The sequence below is a fragment of the Zophobas morio genome, unplaced genomic scaffold (assembly GCF_036711695.1).
Source record: "Zophobas morio isolate AGI-343-1 ecotype UQ-CSIRO unplaced genomic scaffold, CSIRO_AGI_Zmor_V1 ptg000046l, whole genome shotgun sequence".
NCBI lineage: Eukaryota > Metazoa > Arthropoda > Insecta > Coleoptera > Tenebrionidae > Zophobas > Zophobas morio.
This window is the reverse complement of record NW_026972151.1, coordinates 4,043,492-4,063,521: the sequence shown is the minus strand read 5'-3', so window position 1 is coordinate 4,063,521 and position 20,030 is coordinate 4,043,492. Positions and strand designations below refer to the sequence as shown.

General features: G+C 34.5%; 1 protein-coding gene across 1 annotated transcript in view; it reads left to right on the top strand.

Moving 5' to 3' along the window:
• Positions 1-3,414: 3,414 nt before the first annotated feature.
• Positions 3,415-20,030, top strand: part of LOC135142073 (uncharacterized) — a 70,800-nt gene continuing 54,184 nt past the window's right edge. Inside the window, exons 1-2 of the mRNA XM_064073732.1 lie at positions 3,415-3,696; positions 10,467-10,713. Coding sequence (XP_063929802.1) covers positions 3,502-3,696; positions 10,467-10,713 — 442 coding nt within the window. The 5' untranslated portion in view covers positions 3,415-3,501. The remainder of the gene's footprint in view (positions 3,697-10,466; positions 10,714-20,030) is intronic.

The following is a 20,030-nucleotide window of genomic DNA, read 5'->3' as shown; positions in this document are numbered from 1 at the left end:
GCATAAAAACTGTTGTTTAGTCATCTTTGTAAACGACTGAAAATTGTTACGAAATAAACCCATACCCCACCCCGGTACAACGCCTATGGGTTTTCTAGTATGTGGGGCGATGATGGGTGACTGATCATCAGTGAAAGCGGCCGGACGGCGTTCCAGAACAAGCCTAGGACTGGTGACGGGGACCTTTCTAGTCAAATCCATTCCAATCGACTCGGAATTATTCTGTACATAATCGCTGTGTGATTTAGTCATGTAAATTTGAATTACTAAGAAATAAATCACCCACGCCGATTTTTAATCACCGATCAACGTAACAAAATAGTTCGTAAAAAGTGAAGTATGTAGATACATCTAATGAGACCAATACATAACACTTAGGGACTACCAGATCTTTTATACTCTACAAATTCAAAGGAGTTCCTTATGTTGAGTATTGAAGTGGAATTGATTAAACTTAGAATATCATTGATTACCTGAATATCACTGTTATACCTTGGATTATCAATATTGGGAACCACTAGTCTTAATGCCAATTTGTCATTGTGGGTTTTTCTCAGACAACACAATTTAGGTGGTACCCCGTTATATCTTATCAATTTTCTATATCATTCTTTAACGTCTTCAAGCTGTTACGGGTCTTAGGCTGTATTCTATTTGTGAGTTCTTTATCTACATTTGTGTAAGTTTCTTTTTCTTGAAGTATTTCTCAAATACATCAGTACTCGTTTTAACAACATATTGACAAAGGAAATGGAAGAACAAACATCTTCACAAAAAAGGTAGAAACAAAATAGAAATATTACTATTACATATTTTTGTTTGACGTCTGTATCTATCTTTACTAAATGCTCTTACATCAAATCCGGTTGCTTTGAGAATCCTCTTCTGGTCGCTATTCCCTTCTTCATTCTCTTTTTCTGTAGCTATGGTCTTCTGTTTGTAGAGTTCTGTAAAGCATTTCACTCACTTCTTTTGCATTTCTTCTACATTTTTGTATAATTCGTCTTTTTTGCCTATCAGTCTTGTTGCTTGTATGTCTTGTTTTTTATCAATTTCATTAATATCTCGCATAATTCTGGTCTAATTCTTTGTATGTACCTGATTCCAATTTTTCTCGTGCCTCTGAGTTGTTTGTACTCAAGATTTGTTGTTTTTCTTCTGTCTTCTGTTGATACAGAAAGCCATTCTTTGGATCCTTTATTTCTATATCCTCTTACTGAGTTATCAACAGATAAATAACAATTTGAATCTATTCATCACATCACATTTTTCTTGTTTTGTGAGTAATTTGTTTTCAAACTTATCTTTAGTTTAGCTTTGATAAGTTCATAATCAGAAGAAATGTCTACACTTTCCATTGCTCTGACGTTTTTCAAGGAATTTTTACATTTTCTATGTATTAGTATATGATCAACTTGATTTTTACTTCCCGAGCGTAAGCCAAGGAAGTATAGTAATCGAGTCCATCGGACGAAGTGCCACATTTATGTTTTCTCGATGTTTCCTGAGCCCTACAGTACGAAAAAAGTAGTCTCCCGTTTCCGTCTGTCTGTCAGTCTGGTGTCTGTATCCATTTTTATTAGACAAGTAATCTCCGAATCTGCTGGACCGATTGTTGTCAAATTTTGCATGTATATTAGGAATTTCATGTAGATGGTTAAATACTGCCCAAAATTTGGATAATCATCCCTACCAACAATTTGATGACGTCATTTTATTGAATTGTATTTTAAAATAATTTTAATGTTATATAAAAATAGACTCCTATATTTGTGGTATACGAATCCGCTTTCAGTTTTTTCCTTAAACGTTCAAATTTTCGCAAAAATAATTTCGGCGTATATTACCAACCCTGGAGTCCCCGTGGCGTAGCGGCAAGGCGAGACCTCGGAGACGGTCAGCGAATCCGTGCAACGTTGCGGTACTGGTTCGATGCCAAACTTGGCCGTTTACTTTTTTTCTTGCATTGGTAATACGCTGAGACTACTTTTTTTTGTACTGTGACTAGTATTATCCATGTTGATGACTTCATTACCAATTTCTTATTGGTCAAATTAAGAACGAGTCACCCCATTTCCTCGAAAATGTGAAAACTCGTCTTTACAATAATAATAAAATAAGAATTATAATATACAGATCATTTTATTCGACTGTCAATTAATTGAAATGAAACTAATTTCTGCGTGACATTCTTTCGATGTATTAAGATAAATAAATACTCAAGAATGCTGGATATGTTTCACTGTACTTTCTGTTAAAATAGAACTGCCATCTTAATTGGTATTTATTTCAGCTAATTTTTCCATTGCTGATAAAATTTTAAAACTTGTAACAAACAATTTAGCACTGGTAGATTCTGTTCAGATAGAAACAAATTGTTTTTAAAAACTATCCAATGTTCAATGTAAGATAGATGAAAAAGTTTTTCAAAAATTGATGTCTGTTTTAGAAAAAAAATCTAGGTTTTAATACCTTGTCGTTGGTGAGAAAAATTTTGGGCGGAGAATTTGTAAATGTGGATGTAGATCCAGATATAACAGAATTTAAAATTTGCTCCAATAACCTCTGTGGTTGTTGAAAGATCGTTTTCATTGTTAAAGCTGTTTTATGTGACAAGCGCATGTTTTGAAAAACATTTAATAATCAATTGGTTTAATAAAAAGTATAGCTAAAATACAAATACGGTGTAAACAGCATTTTCTTACATACTTAATTTAGTTATGTTTTGAATTATTATATTCCAAATAAACGTTACAAGGCCTGTATTTTAACAATTAATAATTAATTATGTTTTGTTAGACATGTTCAAATTAAGCAGTTGCATATGCATGTTTTGCATATTTCTTCTTCGATATTTTGATGCAGAAAATACCGTCAACACTTGTTTGCGAAGAAGTTAGAATGAAGTGTATGTAATTTATTGTTTAGTATTTCACTTTGGTATTGCACGCTGATGGCTGCGGTAATTTTTGTGGTGGCATTTAGTATTATTTTCATCCGAATTTCAAACTGTCAGTCCAGTGATATTCTCTGGTTTTCAAATACATTCTGTCCACAAGTTATGTGCTGCCCTCTATTGTCGAGTTTCCAAGCATCAATTATGATGTTAAAAGTGTGCTGTAGTTTTGGCTGCGCCCTCTATTAACAAAATGTATTTATTTCTATTGCTGTCTACAATTATCTGTAATCTCTGCTTTCAAAATCAATTTATTTTAAAACTTTCACTTTCCCTAAAACTTCATTTTCCGCCCTTCCCCCAGTTTCACCATCATTTCGCTCGTTTTCCCGAACATCTCAACTCTACCTATGATTTATAGCGGAAACGGAAAAGTAGCACTTCATCTATTTTAGTGTTTCGTAAATATGCTCGCGCCGCAACACATGCATCAGAAACTTATTGTTATAAATAGCTCAGTGGTCGAAGAAAATCCAAGAGACGTCCGCGCCTAATCCCTTCAAAAGTCGGCCAAATGCGAAGAAATTTCGGAAAAATCGAGGAAAATGTCGCGCTACAGCCGCTCCGACCCCGAAATGCTCGACTATGATAAACCGAGTGTTTGCTCAAGTTTCTTGCATTATACATGGAAAACAATTACGTGCCTTCTCTCACATATAACTTTAGTTTCAATGGTGGTTTCTTATTGTGTCTTGGGCGCTTTCACGTTCGAAGCCTTGGAAGTGCACCATGAAAAGGACGTGAGTATCGTTTTGCAGCATTCTTAAGGAATATTTTGAATGGCAGTAGTGTTCAAAGGAATTCTGTTGAAATTCAAGGAGGGAATGAGTAGTTTGAGGGTGGTTAAAGGGGTGCGTGTTTGAAGGGTGTGTTGTTTCATGATACGCGGGAAGTAATTGTCATGTGGAGTTCTTTAAGTTGCTTTGTGAAGGGCTGGTTTATTTTCGCTTTGAACTTTTCGACAAAAATAGGTTTTGTTTTTCGGTACAATTAGTATTAGTACTTACCATGTAAATGTGAACGCCTGAAGGGCTGGAAGCCACTGAGCAGTTTCTATTATTTTTAATGAAGAAAACACAAACAGGTACAGATTCATTTATTAAACAGTATAGAGGCTTAATACTGAACTTTCAATTTTTATACTTATTTGGTTTATTTTTGTTTTTACTAGAAAGTCTGATGACATTTCCGTCTAACCGTCAGTTGTCTGTCTGTTGCTTATTGCATTAGACATACAATCTCCAAAAGTAAAGAAATTACTGCGAACTCCATAAACTACTAACTAACAGTTCTATTCCCTCTAGAAACTAATAACTTTGTTATAAAACATTGTTAAATAAATCTCAGTTGAAACGTCTAGCCTGAATGTTCCTTTACTTGTGGTTTGGTAATCTGTACATAAACTTTAGGGAGACGACTCAGTCTAAAAAGAAAAGTTTGGACCATCAAATTTATCTTTGAGATTACATAAGGGACCATACATCACACTGATTTAAGAAATGTAGAACTTCGACTAAATTTTATCTTCTCACCCGTCTAGAAAGTTAACGGCGTGATTTTAAAAAATATTAAATTAAGGGAACTAAGGGAAGCATTTTGACAGATTCCTCTGAAATAATCGAACCAATTATTTCGAAATTTGCAGCGTAATCCTAATTGATTTGTTATTCTTCTCCGGAAATTTGATGACGTCTTAAAATATTATTAAATGAATCTTTGCAAAAAAAGATGTTTTGGAATGCAGGATAACTTGTGGTTAATTTCGTCGATTATTCCAGAGAGGCGGTAGGATTAATGTGCGAACCGCGTCTCAGATCACATGACCTAGGTCTGTGTTGACCTCGTAATGTCACACCAGTCATGATGTCACAGCTGCTTATCCAATTTATTGGGAACTAACTGCTCTTACTACGGCTAGTCGCTACCTTTTCTATTGTCCATTGTCCTGTAATTGGGACTTGTTTCTGTTGGGCAAATATACTATTATTATGATAATTATTAATATTATTATTTTCAAAATGTAGTATCTACATCATTAAGAGAAAATTTTAAACATAACAGTTTTTTTTAACATTTTACCATCATCATTTTTACTTCCCAAGCGTAAGCTAACGTCTGTCTGTCTGTCTGTATCCATTTTTATTAGACACGTAATCTTCGAAACTACTGGACCGATTGTTGTAAAATTTTGTGCAAGGAAATACATATACAAACTTTTTTATATTTTTTCAAAGAAGGGGAATTCGCTAGGCTGTACTTCAAGGGGGAGGGAAGTTCCAATTCTTTTTAAGTCAACTTATAACAGTTATAACATTTTGCTGTATAGTTTTGATTTTTTTTCTCCAAAAATGTGTATATGCAGGCTTAAACAAACGACTGTACAGATAAACTACAATTAACCACATAATATTTTGCACTTTTTGAACTGGATTTATCTAGCAAAATTTTATGATGACATCAAGTTTTTGGAGAGCATAATCAAATAAGTTTTGATATAACCTTAAAGCATTTGCAACATTTTAGAACAATGGTTTTTGTGGCTCCTAAAGCAATTTTTTTAATTTTTCTTGTACTTTGTCATCTTTTTTTTAAATCTAGATAGGTGAGATATGAGATATAAGATAAGGGTAGATGAATACTCTTAAACTATGAGTACAGCAATTAGTACGATATATTATTATTTTATAAAATTTAACTAGGATGTACACACACCAAATAATTTGGGGAAAGCAAGTAAAAATGTCACTGCCTGAGTGGGATTCGAACTTAGATCACAGACCCAATAAATATAATGATCTAAGGATTCGAGTTCACGTTTCCCACTTGCCGGACGGGTATTATATAAATTAAAACATGGCGTTGTGATTATCCCTGAAGATTTAGTCAGACGTAAAGGTTTTGAAACAGGATTAGTTGATAAATTAGTTATTAAGTTTAAATTTAAGAAACTGGTGGATGAATCATTTACTTTTCAAACAGAAAACCCAAAGAACACGGTTTTGACCACAGTCTTAACTGATATTCTCATGTTATATCGCCAAAAAGATTCCGTAATATTGCTATTGTGGTTCTAAACGAATGCGCTGTAGCCCCGTCTTGTGGAAAATAACCGTGAAGTTGTAGTATAAAATATGGCAAAATTTCTTACCGATATCTAGGACCGATTGAGTTACTTTGAAGAGGATTACATTGAACACACCAGTCAATCACTTTTAATTAAAATTAAATCAATTAGTACTACCCTAATTACTTTTAAAGAATATGTGCCCCACTATCCGTCTTTGACTAATTGTACCCCAAACAACAATTTATTGAGGGTGAAGAGGAGTCTTGACATATACACATGTGAATTTTCGGTGCACCATACATTCATATTTTGGGAATTAATGTACCGTTTCAAATGAAACCAGACTTTAAGTGTCAAAAAGGTTTTCTCCACGTACAGCACGTAAAACGTAGAGAAAACTGTTATATCTATAGAAAGATAAAAAATGCAGTGTCCCTATTGGCCCTCGTGTACGTTAACGTAAAATACGTTGTGCGGAACATAATTTTGCTAATTGCCTACTGAAAATAATCAAACCTAAATAGCTGTAAAATCAACTTCCTGCAATTCCTGCAAGTAAGAAAAGTACGGTTAGAAGAGGCTGCGGCGGCACAATAACAGGTTGGTAAGCCAATAAAGATAAGGCGCTCTGTAGTCTAGTGGTCAGAGTAGGCGCCCGGCAAGCCGGAGACGTTGGGTTCGTTTCCCACCGCGGCAGCAACATTTTTCTTCGCTTATCTACAAGATATTTCATGTAGCAGTTGTTAAAGTCACAACGAGAGTGACGACGTAAAATTTAAATCAAATTAAAAATCGGTTTATAAAGAACCTTATTACCCGTTCGTTTTTAATTTTTGCTATAGTTACCCGTGACGTTTAAGTCAGCAGTGAAACGTATTGCGTAACTTGAACCGGAAGAGTGTATTTTGGGTTGCGTGAATATCCACCGTCATTGCGAAAAAGTTAGGTTATTCAAAGCTGATGTCACCAAGATTTCAAATGATCATACAAAATCTTTTATTTATATATAACAGTTGCTGGAAATTCAGCCTCTAGAGACAAATTTACTCTTCGTTTCATATTTTCGAACACTGGAACAAAAACCTTTGGGGTAATTCGTTCACACTCTTCGAGCATTCGAGCCTTTAAGTCGTCAGCGGTGTGCACAAGTTGTTTGAAGATGGTATTTTTCAACGTTGGGAACTTGAAATAATCCAAGGGACTCAAATTTTGTTCGCCGTTACGTTGCCGTTGACTTTGGGTTTTCAATCAATCAAACTGCGGTAGTGTGCAGTTCTGCCAACTTGAAGGAAAATCACATAAATTAGGGGGGACATTTTTCCGGTTGGAATCCCCTGTTCACCGAAACACTCATATTTTAAATAGCTGTAAAACATGTTTAAAATGGCATATTTTGGTAGGAAAGTAACGATTTTACAATTAGGCTCCGCCTCTCGGTCTGACAACGAATGAAAAATTCATCACGATTGAGCTTGGGATGGATATGAGTCGGGCTTAATTTTTGGCTTGATTTTTTCTTAATATACATAATATTCTTTGAACAACACGATACTCAAAAAGATGTTTTTTATTTCTTGTAGAGAAATAAGGATTTTGCAATTAAGCTCCTATCCCAATTGTGATGATTTTTTTTTTATTCGCCGTGAATCAAGGGAACGGAGCTTAACTGAAAAATACTTATTTCTTTACAAGAAATTAAAAATCAGTATCATGTTGTTCAAAGAATACTAACTATATTAAGAAAAAGAGGCAAAATATAAACCCCGCCAACCCACCCTATCTCAATTGTAAATGGTAAATTTTAGTAAGGAAATATGGATCTTGCAATTAGGCTCCGCCCCATGGTCTGTCAACTAATGAAAATTTCATTACTATTCAGATGAGGGCATGTATGGGTGGGGCTTAATCTTTGGCTTTATTTTTTTCTTAATATACATAGTATTCTTTGAACAACAATATTTTATATTTAGTGGTCATTTTAACTTTTCTTAATTGTGTTTATTCAATTTATTGATTAAAATGTTTAAAATAATAAAAAATGTTCTTCCATTTTATCAATTGAAAAAGAGAGGAAAGTAAATTTTGATAACGTCATAGAATATTTTTCCGAGATAAAGACCCGTAAGCACGTTTAGTATTTATTGTTTCATTATATTGGAGATGCTCAATAGAAAAGCGCCCTGGGTGCCAAACCACGCTACGCCGACACTGTTTACAAGAGTTGCTTCTACTACAGCAGCATCAGGAAATTCTTCACGAAAGGAAACAGGATCTGGTTTCATACACCCATTCATGGTTAAGGAAGTAAGATTCCAACACGAACTTTTTATATTCTTCGGTGAACACTTTGCACAGATCAAAAATACTTCTTTTACTGAATTTAAGAAGTCCTTGAATACGCTTGATTCACTCTCAAACGACAATGCAGTCTTGAAAAAAACCGAGAAAATTGAACGGCAAAGAAGTTAGGTTAGATATATTTATGTTGACTAAGGCTATGACGCTAGCTGTCAGGCTACCCAAAATATACCCTTCAAGTTCAAGTTATGCAATACGTTTCACTGCGTACACGAGCGTCATGGCTAACTAGAGCAGAAATTTAAAAAGTCAGACGGTAATATGTTTACAAAATTATCGGCAACCAAAATTAACTTATTAACTATCATTTCAGAGACGACATACGGACTCAGTTCCAAGCATGACTTGATTACAAATTATGGTGATCGCGCGATATACCTACCTGACAGTCTTCACTCAGTCTTCTCGGAAATTCTTAAGGATAAAGTAGGGTTTAATAAAAGTCGGAGAGTTGTGAATAAGCTGTAAAGATCATCTAAAAATATATACAGGGTGATTTTGAAATAAACGCAATAATTGTAATTACGGCATCAGCTACCGTAGTTATGTGGAAATATAGAAAAAAACAAATTAAAAGTCGACCGGGGCAAAACCCCCATCCACCAACCTCGATGCAACCGAATTTTTGCTGGTTATCATTCGGTCATTCATGTATTCATTCATTGTTAAAGATCAAAGCCAAAGATTATTAGTTGTAGAAACAAATGGTGGTCCTGAGAAGGACCGATTTTTGGTAATGCTTCATGGTGATCGACTTTTGATTCTTTTGGATGTTTGGTCCCCACATGGCTTAAATATAATATGATCGGATCCAAGGAAAAGAAACTAAAATGTTGACCCAAAGACCGAATGATTCATCAAAGTATCCATCAATGACTAAGAACGAAGCGAATGAATCAACGAGATTAAACAACCGCTAGGGATGATCGAATCTGCCCATCCAAATATGTAAATTTTTCTACCATATTTGTGCCATCAATATTTCCTTCATTTTTGGAGGATTGTGGTCAGAGACAACAAGACACTTGCGGAGCCATCTTAAAATAGTTGCACCAAATGTCATCAAAATGGGATGGAGCTTCATCTTGTTGAAATCACATCTGAAATGTTGTGTTCATTTTCAGCTCCCCCGATAATTGTGACAAGATATTATAAATAACGAATTCATGAAAAAAGTTTGACTTAATAATTCTATCTCTAATAATGCCACACAAACTTTCGTCGAAAATTTTATTTTTCATAAGTATTTATAATAATGAAAGTCGTGCTTATTAACCCCACAATTATGAATTACTAAATTTAGCCTCGTCACTGAATAAAACAAAGTTTAAAATTTTTTAATTAACTCTCAGACACTCACAAAAAAAGCACACAATTCAAGTCTTATAAGGTAACTAGTCCTTTTTAATTCTTGTACCGTTGTAATGTGCTACACAAAATCCTTGATATCGAACTTTCTTGTAATTTTGCTTCTAATCAACGAAACATTTTTCTGCTTGGAGCCCTTGTGTTGGGGTATTTGGTTCTGTATAAATTAGTTGCCGCTGCTGCATTTTTTCTGCGTTCTCTAAATATATCAATGTCATTTCCGTTTTTCAGTCGTTTTAGATCATTGTAATTATTTGCAAGCTCACTAATCTATTTGATGGTTCTTAAAAATGGATAACTTTAATTGTAAAAAAATATTTTCAAATGTATAATTTGCGAAATATCCTGCGAGAATGCACTTCGAGTTGCACCAGCCCGATTACTGAAACCGACGCTATTCGTGAAACACCCCGTATTAATGTTTGTTCGTCCATACTTTACACCCGATGTCCCCAAGCGCTTCGAAATTCTGCTCTGAACCATCATCTCTCTACACAATATGTAATCAATCGCAATTTTCTTACCACCAAACTAACTCCCCACTTAATCAACTCAGCAGCTTCCTCGCGTTTCCTAAAACCGCCCAAAAGCAAAAGAACAACCCGCAATTGATTACTGACTCTTTGAAAGCCCCCAAAAGATCAAACCAAAAACAACACACAAAATCAAACCACTTCAGTGCATTTCCAACTTTCCCTCTCTCTGATAATTTTCCAGATAAAGCGCAACATCAGCAAACTGCGCTTTAACATGACGGACCACTTATGGAATCTAACGAATAGATTAGACGTCCTACGGGAAGATAAATTCAAAGCGGGCGCCGAAACCTACCTGAAAGAATTCGAGGGTGCCATACTTAAGGCAATGACAAAAGACGGCTGGGACGGAGACGAGGACGAGAACATAGTTCAATGGACGAGTACTGGCGCCCTTTTTTATTCGATAATAGTGATAACGACTATCGGTAAGTCTGACCATACACTGTCCTTTTTGATATATTGGTATTTTTAGCTCGTGCTCGTAAATTCTGGGGACGCGACGTTGCGTTGTTGAGATTTGCGATATGAGTCGGTTTTATTTAGGGGTGGTTTATTGATTGTTTGAAGATGTTTTATATGGGGAAATATTATCAAATTTTGTGTACAGAGTAGAGGACGGTAGCGTGTTTCGTAGCAGTTGTTGTAGTTATTTGTGATGGGTTATATAATTATTTTTGGTTTTAGTAGTGTTTTAAAGGTGAAATATTATTTTCACCACCTTTTCAGATATTAATAGCCCATGTTTTTTTTTCTGTTTTGTTGGCTGCTATGACGTCGGTCAAGATGTGTTTTTTTACTATCACATTTGACATGTATCTTTACGCATGCTAGTTTGCCTACTTTTTAGGTACTACAATAATGGAATTTTTAGTTTTTTAATAAAGAAAGTAAATTTTTAAAGGCATTAATGTCACACAATTACGTTCAAAACGAAAAAAGTAATTTCATTGCTAATAAACTAGAATTTTTATGTAACTTACATTTACTTGTATATGTTTGTTTTCAAAATATTATAGGTGTAACTGTCTCAAAAGTTGTTGTGACCAAAGACAAAAATTCGTCAACTTTTGCTGCTTTGCAAAAGAAAATCAATCGAAATTTTTTATAATTTTGAATTAAGAAAAGACCTACAACGATTCGTGTGACAATACAATGATAAAATAAATATTTTACTGCCTTCATCCAAAAATAACGTCGAGAATTCATGACTTAAAGCACAGAACTTATTATTCTTACATTGGTGGCGTGGGTAAAACTCAACAATTTATTTCACAGTAATACAAAACTTCACGACATACAGAGATTATGTACAGAATAATTCCGACTCGAGTGGAGTGGGTTCGACTAGACTCAAATTCTCTCATTTGCTGTTACGTTCCTTTCTGGATAGTTCGCGGTCACCGCTTCGAGAGCGTTCTGGAGTTCCGCGAACTCAAGGTCTAAATTCTTCTTGCGGGTGGGTGTTTCGGACAGTCACTAGAGATCAGGTGAATTGTCGAACTGCGGGGCCGATGTCTGGGTGGTGTGTTATACAAAAGTTGCAGCTTACATTGGAAATACTATGATTACCTACCTTGTTACTAATGGTTTACTACTGAATAGATTTTTATTTGGTTGTTCTTGAATGTTTTAATGGACATTTAGTAAAATCAGCTAAAAGTTAAGATTCCATTATAGGGAAAATGCCTAACATATTTAACTCAGTGAGGATTTGCAACTGAACAGTAGTGCATGTTATGACGTTTCACTACGCTACTACTTCTAAAAGAAGACTCATCTGAAAATAATATTGAGAAAGGATAATTTGGATGAGCGTCGAATATTCTTAACATATTTCTACAAAAATTTCGTCGGCTTTCCTTATCCGCTTTCGAGAGTTCTTGGTGCAAAGAAATTTTGTACGGATAATATTTATTCTTTTTTAAAATACGCTGAATGGGAGTAACTGAAACTTGAATTTATAATTGTCTCGCCAAAGATCTTATACTAATATTTGGATTTTCGTTCACTTCATTGAGAACTGTTGCCACCGTCTCCCGATTTTCTGTTACCCGCTTATTGCAAACTCTTCTTGTACTGGTATTTATATATGACATATAAAACAGGTTGTTATTACGAATTAATAGACGAAATTGTGTGACGGAAATAAATACAAAAATACATTCAATAAAAGTAAAAATGTCTTTGTCCACATACCTTCGTGTCGTAGAAGATCTACGCCAGTATTAATCCAGAGCGATGGTCTTAACTCATTTTTGAGGAGACGCACAAAACAAAACAATTTATTATTTTTTTCACAACCGCACATCTATGAATATTTATCATACATGTTAAGTCTATTAAAATATCTATGAAAGTCTTTCGTTTTACCAAGAATACTTTTTTACTAATAAATCGGGGGTGGCTCTTATTTAAAATCAAACAATTTCACTTGCGCAGAATGAAAATTAAAACCCGTAATTGAGTTACTGCTGGTGGTCCCTGTCGGAACAGGATTCCAGCGCAATACCATTACTAGACGCACGGTTTCCATGGCAACGGTGTAAACAAAACGTCTCAATGAGCCATGATTTGGCCTCCGTCTCCGCTTTTATCAGCACTTCATTAGCAATAACATATCATATATCCAAGACACAGCATCTTTAGATGTAAGTTTTGATACGTTTTATACAAGAGGAGCGAGATAAAAAACTTAGTTTTGATAATTATAACACAAATTTCCGAATAATTTTTTAATTATTGAAAATTACTAGTTTGCTATATCCAATGTATTTGTAGAAGTTGTAATTTCGGGGGAGCACGTGTCCTTGTGCCCCCTGGCATCAGCCGCCGCTGTTTCTTATACTCATAGGGCCATAATAAAAAACGTATTTTACCGTCAGCAATAGCTAATGTTATAAGGAATGTCTTTAAGAATTTATTTTTAATTATTTTTGTCTTAAATTATTGTCCATTTTTTACTTATTGTTGATTACAGCAAATTGAATAACCCATTTTTTGTTAATGTAACCAACTAAACATTCTCTTTCTTCGGATGAGGTTATTTTTTGTAAGACTTCACTATAGTGATATACTGGATCGCCTCCTTATAAGGAGGCGATCCAGTATTGAGAGATTAGGTGTATTTTGAAGCCTCTACCAAAAAAGACGAGGTAAATATGCAAATTAGGTGGCAGTGGCTATCGGCACAAAGTCCTTGTAGTAAAGCCAGTTAACTTTGTCATGCCTTGTTGTAAACCATTACACTTCTAATGTCTAGTAGAATCGAACGAAAGCTGAATTTTTGCCTGTGACCACTATCAAAACATAACACCTAGTACTGCAATAAAATTGGCCCTTGTGCTAAACGAGTACAAAGATCTTTGCCGAGCACAATATTTGAAATGAAACTGAATGAAACAACGAAAGCATTGGATTTTTTTTTCAATTAAGTAGTGATGTTAACATGACCATTCCGCAATTAAATCATATTTTACTTAACGCAGCCTATAAATAAATGGGAAAGGTTACAACCAGTGGGTACCTTGATGGAACTCCAAATTTAAGAGGCGATAAACGAAAGTAATATAGCACGATTTTGTATTAAGCAAAGTAAAACATCTTCGTTTCTAACACGCCGCTAAAAACTCTATGAAACAAAAAAAGAGTGCGTCGACCCAGGGACGCACGGATGGAGTTTTAGCGTTTTCAATGTATATAAATTAAACACGTATACGCGGCGAAGTCATTAATTTTCTCTTAAAAAATAATAAAAACCAAAAATATGTTGCATTTGTATTTTTTGACAAAATGATGATTAATGATGATGATTGGGTTAAATGAAGTAAATATTATTGCCAATTGTTGTTTATTATAAAATATACTTTTTTTTATTAAGACCCACCACTGACCCGGAAATGACCGGCATTCAGGCAAGACTTCTATCATTACGGGTATTAAGACCAAGTAATGATATGCATTGATTAGATTAACAAAACAACTTTCGAGATTCTAGAATTAAAGCATACAAATTAGTCTGCTATTATTCTCTAAACTCACCCCATCCCCAAAAGTCTAGCGTAATTGCCGATCATTTATTTGGAAAGTGACCTACATTACTCTGACCTACTGGTGCTAATCTAATCTGACTGACATGATCAGACTGTTCGAGAAACTTACGAACAATATGACATGTTCCTAACAAAACAGCTTTTTGAATTTTGACAATTATTGAATCATTCAAATGCAAAGACTTTAAATTCTCAACTAAGCTATTTGGGACTACACCTACATTAGAGATAACTAAGGGTAGAATTGAAATTTTTTTAAGATTCAACATGGATTTCATTTCTATTGATAATTGTAGATATTTTGAAATCTTGGTGTGGTATGTTTGAATAATGTTGTTTGTGTTAGGAATAGCAATGTCAATGAGAATGGCTTCGTTCGTGTGTTTTTTGATAAGTATGATGTCTGGTCTGTTAGCTGTAATGTTTAAGTCTGTAAGTATTGTGCGATCCCAGTATAATTTGTATTTGTTATTTTCAAGGAACGGAGATGGAATGTAAGTGTAATAGGGTGTCGTATCTTCGATTAAGTTCATAAGTGTTGCTAATTCTTTGTGAATGATTTTGGCTGCGTTGTCGTGTCTAGCTTTGTAGTTAGTTTGTGCCAGGATGCTACAGGAGGAGATTATGTGCTGGATCGTTTCAGGTTTTGCTTTGCAGAGGCGACAGCAGTCGTTTCTTATATTCGGATCTTTGATGATGTATTTTCTGTAATTCTTGGTATTGATTACTTGGTCTTGAATAGCAAACACAAATCCTTCTGTTTCGGCATACAAACTTGATTTTTTTAACCAAATCAATGACATCTTCTTGCTGACATGAGTTTCTTCTAAGTCTTTGTAGAATTTTCCATGTAGTTGCTTTTGTTTTATCCCACTTATTATTTTGTCTATTGTGTGGGGGGGTGTGGATTTCTTCGGTGTTGGACAGATTTAAGGGTGTGTGGTTCAAATCTGCCCTTGTGATGGTGCGATACATTTCATTTCTTTCTGCTCGTTTCAAGAAATACTTCTTCAGATCTGAGATTTGTCTCTGATATAAGTTTTCTAGCTTCTGGAAACCCCTTCCTCCATTCTGTCTTGATAATGAGAATCTTTCAATGGACGATTTTGGATGATGCCTTCTATACTGTGTGAAGATTTTCCTTGTTGCGATGTTTAAATTTTCAAGACCAGTTTTGGACAATTTAATGACTCCAAAAGAATATGGTAGCAGTGGAACGCAGAATGTATTTACTTTTTTCATTAAATTTTTTCCATTTAACTGTGTCTTCAATATTAATTTTAATCTCGCTAGGTATTGATCTTTTAACTGTGTTTTCGTTTTGGTATGATTGATGTGGGAGGATTGACAGAAACCCAGATATTTGTATGTATCATTTCGTTCTTGGGCTTCGATTATTTCGTTATTCTGGGTTATATGTGGTATTTGGTGTTGGACGCCTTTTCTGATTGCTTGGGTCTTACATTTCTCAATACCAAAACACATACCAATATCACCGGAAAAGTGTTCAGTCAGATTTAATAGGTTTGCTAATTGATTTTGTGTACTTGCATATATTTTTATGTCATCCATATACAGCAAGTGACTTATTCTGCTTTCTCTTTGTTTGTTAATTCTTATATTGAACCCATAGTTGCAGCTGTTCAGGATATCGGAGAGGGGATTTATTGCTAAGCAGAACCATAACGGGCTAAGAGAATCGCATTGAAAAATTCCTCTTCGGATCATTATTGGATCTGACTGAATTGTTTGTTGATTTAAGGTTATTTGGAGGGTGGTCTTCCAAAATTCCATGGAACATTTGAGAAAAGTGCAGATTTTAGTATCAATTTTGTATAATTCCAGAATTTTGCATAGCCAGGAATGAGGGACAGAATCGTAAGCTTTCTTATAGTCAATAAAAGCAGTATATATTAGGGTATCCCTTATATCGGTAAAAAAAATTTTTTTTTGTGATATCGAATTGCATACCCTCTATTTCCTTTTAAACTACCTAGACCTACTTAAATACAAAATTTTATCTTCCTACGTCACCATTCACCATCAAAGTCTATTTTTGTCTACACCCGCCAAGCACCCTGGACGACCTGGTTGTCTTTGTTTTTGTAAAAATAATTTATCTTCTTCTATTTTCATCATAAATTCACTAAATTGTTTTGAAACTCCTCTTCAAGGCGCTCGTAAACTTCGTGTATTTATTCGGAATTTTTTTGCAATTCCCTCCAAGCATGGTGAAGATCCACGAGTTTTTTTTACACAGTTAGGTACAGCTCTGGTATGGATTCTAGCTTTTTCCCAAAATATAATACACTTTCGAATCACGAGATTTGCACTTTCACTAACAGTCAACTTAACTTCTTGTATGAACACGATTCGCTGCAAGTCGGCACGGGTTATCGTACTGCAAATAAGGTAAAAATTTATTTCTGAGTATTTTAAGAGCAAATGAACAAAACTAAGACCTATGCATTAGAAAATAAAAACTTCGAAAAATAAGGGACACCCTAGTATATATATATGTTTAGGTTTTCTTTTCTAGCTTGTTCACAGATGATGGAATCTATGATTAATTGCTCTTTGCAACCAAAGGATCTTTTAACATATCCTTTCTGTTCTTCATTAATGATGTCAGAGTTAAAACAGCGTTGATAGATTTTTTGTGTAATGCATTAGGTTAATATTTTATAGATTGTCGGTAAACATGTGATAGGTCTGTATTTTGATGGATTTTTTGTGTCGTTATCTTTAGGTTTTAGGTATGTTACATCATGACATAAGAATGTTGGAAAGGAGGATGGATCAAGAAGGAACTGATTTAAGTGATGTAGTAAATGAATATGTACACAATTTAATTTTTTTATCCAAAAATTATGGATTTTGTCTGGTCCTGGTGATTTCCAGTTGTGTGTATTATTGATGGTATTTATTAATTCGGCAAGTGTTATCTGATGATCATTCATTGGTGTAACTGTGGATAGTTTATGGGATATATGAGGAATCCATTTGGCAGATTGGTTAAATTCAAATTCTTGAGACCAAAGTTTTGACCAAAATGTTGTTACATCCTGTGAACTTAGAAGTTCACCGGATAATTGAGTTTTGCTTGAATTAGTTAAATGTTGATAGAATAGTTTTTCGTTCTTTAAAAATTTAGTGTTATGATTTTTTCTGAGATATGATTGTTTGTATCTTTTAAGTCTTTTGCTATATAAGGAAAGCTTTTGTAATAGGGTATCTTTATTTATTTATCATATAGAAATACCATGATTAATTATTGTAATGATATTGTATAAAATATATTGAAGTACAATGTGTAATTTACCAACTAAAGTAACAAGCAAATATTTACAAATGCTAGAGCAGTATTTATAACTTATTCGATTTAAAATACAAATTACTGTTCAATCATACCTTCGGTATTTTTATCCTATCATTCAATACATTTATTAGTGGCATATGGTGACTAAAATGAGTGATATAAATATCAGTTCTTAAATGAGTGAAGACGACATCAATTGTACCTAATTTAGTCGTTGGAATAGTCAAACGAACACATTTTATTAAATAGTTTATTAAATATTTTATTTTTAGGTACTTATAAAAAGGATACTATTTGTTAATTTCTATATAAAAAAGCTTATTATCAAATTCTCTAATCAAAGTATTTGCAGATTCTACAAAAAAATCAACATTGCTTATTTAAATTTGTCGTGACTTTTCTCAGTTTCTGGTGGCTCACTTTCACTACTATCCATTGTCACAATAATGGTATCATGAAAATTAGGCAAGCTCAAACTCGGTACGGCTTGTACGGGATGGGAATTCATTGCAGTTACGGGCTGCACTTCGTTTATTTGAGAATAGAATAACGTCGCTTCGTTGCACTCTGCTGTTAATTCCCGTTCTCATTTACTTTCGTGCTTTACTAATTACGTTTTCGTTAATTGTATTTATGGAATAAGTGACGATGAAATTCAGTGATTATCACCCTCTATTGAGTCCCGGCGATCCAGCGCGTCATGATTACATTTGTGGCGGCACAATAACAGCTGGGTAAGCGAAGTAAAGATCAGCAGCTCTCTAGGCTAGTGGTCAAGGCATCTACCCGGCAAACGGGATATGTGCGATTCGATTCCGCACCCGAGCAGCCAACATTTTTGCTTCGCTTTCCTACACATTCACACCAGTTTATCTCTCTCTTTCTATAGCGCGGCGACACAGGCCTATGTTCAGGCTCAGTTCAGACTGGTGTCGGTGTCGGTACGGAAAAACGTTAGCTCATAGCTCGAACTCGACATACTATTCCGGCGTGTGTTCTATAGTTCTATAATACGAAAAGAAAGGAATTAAAATTCCAATAAAAAGTTTCAAAGGAATCGATTAATATCATATATCACAAGCACTATTACACCACCACACGCTAACCAGAGAAGAACAAGAACTTGTCGAATTATTCAACGAAAAATTTGAAATGTCCTTTCAAGATTCAAATTTCACCTGAGATTTCGCCAACTGAAAATAAATTCCGGTAGAGTACCGAGCTTTAACTTCGCATTTTCCTGATCACACACTTTTCTCCACGAACGCGTCCATAACAAGAAGTCAGTGCTGCAGTGAAGATTCTAACCTAAGTTCAACAATTTACACTACGACTTACAGCAGCGTGTTGACTGGGGAATTATACGCTGTATTGGAAGCCCTTAACCATATCACCAATTTGCAAAAATCCCACTTCGTCCTCTTCACGGACTTCATGAGCGCTCTGCAAACCTTCAAAGTGTTGGTGGCTTCCACTAAACAGAAATTTATTATTCACTATTTGGCGGACTCTACTTTAACTCGACTTTTGTGTATATTTAGATATTGTTGTTTTCAAACTACAATTCTGAAGATATGAATCTCCCTAAATGTGTTAGATTAAGTGAAAAATGTAAATATTTATGTATGTTTCTTGTCGCTTATTTTTAAACATTGAGTTGTGTTGTTTTTATCTAAGTAATAAACGACGAGTTTAATTTAATATACACAAATGTAAAGTGGTGAAGTACATATTCCACAAGACACAATTAAAGGTTTATTGTCATTGTGGTAGTGTGTATCGACTAGATTAAGTACACAAAATATAAAGTTTGTTGGGTCAAAATACAAATACAGGGTGATTTCGAAATATATGCAATGATTTTGACTATGTCATCAGTTTATTGCGTAACATAGTAATGTCGAAATACAGCGTGTTATTGAAAGGTACGTACAACATAAAATCAGGAATTGGTCTCGAAGTATGGGTGCTAAAATTAAAAAAAAGTTCAGGTAAAAGTGTTCTCCTTTTAGAGTTAAAAATTATTAAAATTTATGTCCAAATTCGTTGTACGCCTCTGATAAAAAGGTCATATTTCGTTTCTCTAGTAACATTTAGTCTTGACAAAAGTTTTTGTTTATTATTTAACAACAATGAAATGTTGACAAATTAAAATTGACGTCTGTCAAATAAAAAAATGGCACGTTATACAAATGCTGAAATGGCTGATATGCATTTAATGTATGGTAGAGCATTTGGAAACTCCCATGAGGCGCAGCGTCTTTATGGTGAGGCATTTCCTCAACGAAGATTACCCGATCATCGTACATTTACTGCGATTGACCAACGTCTGCGGGAAAACGGCACGTTTACTCCAAAAACTGCGGATTGGGGT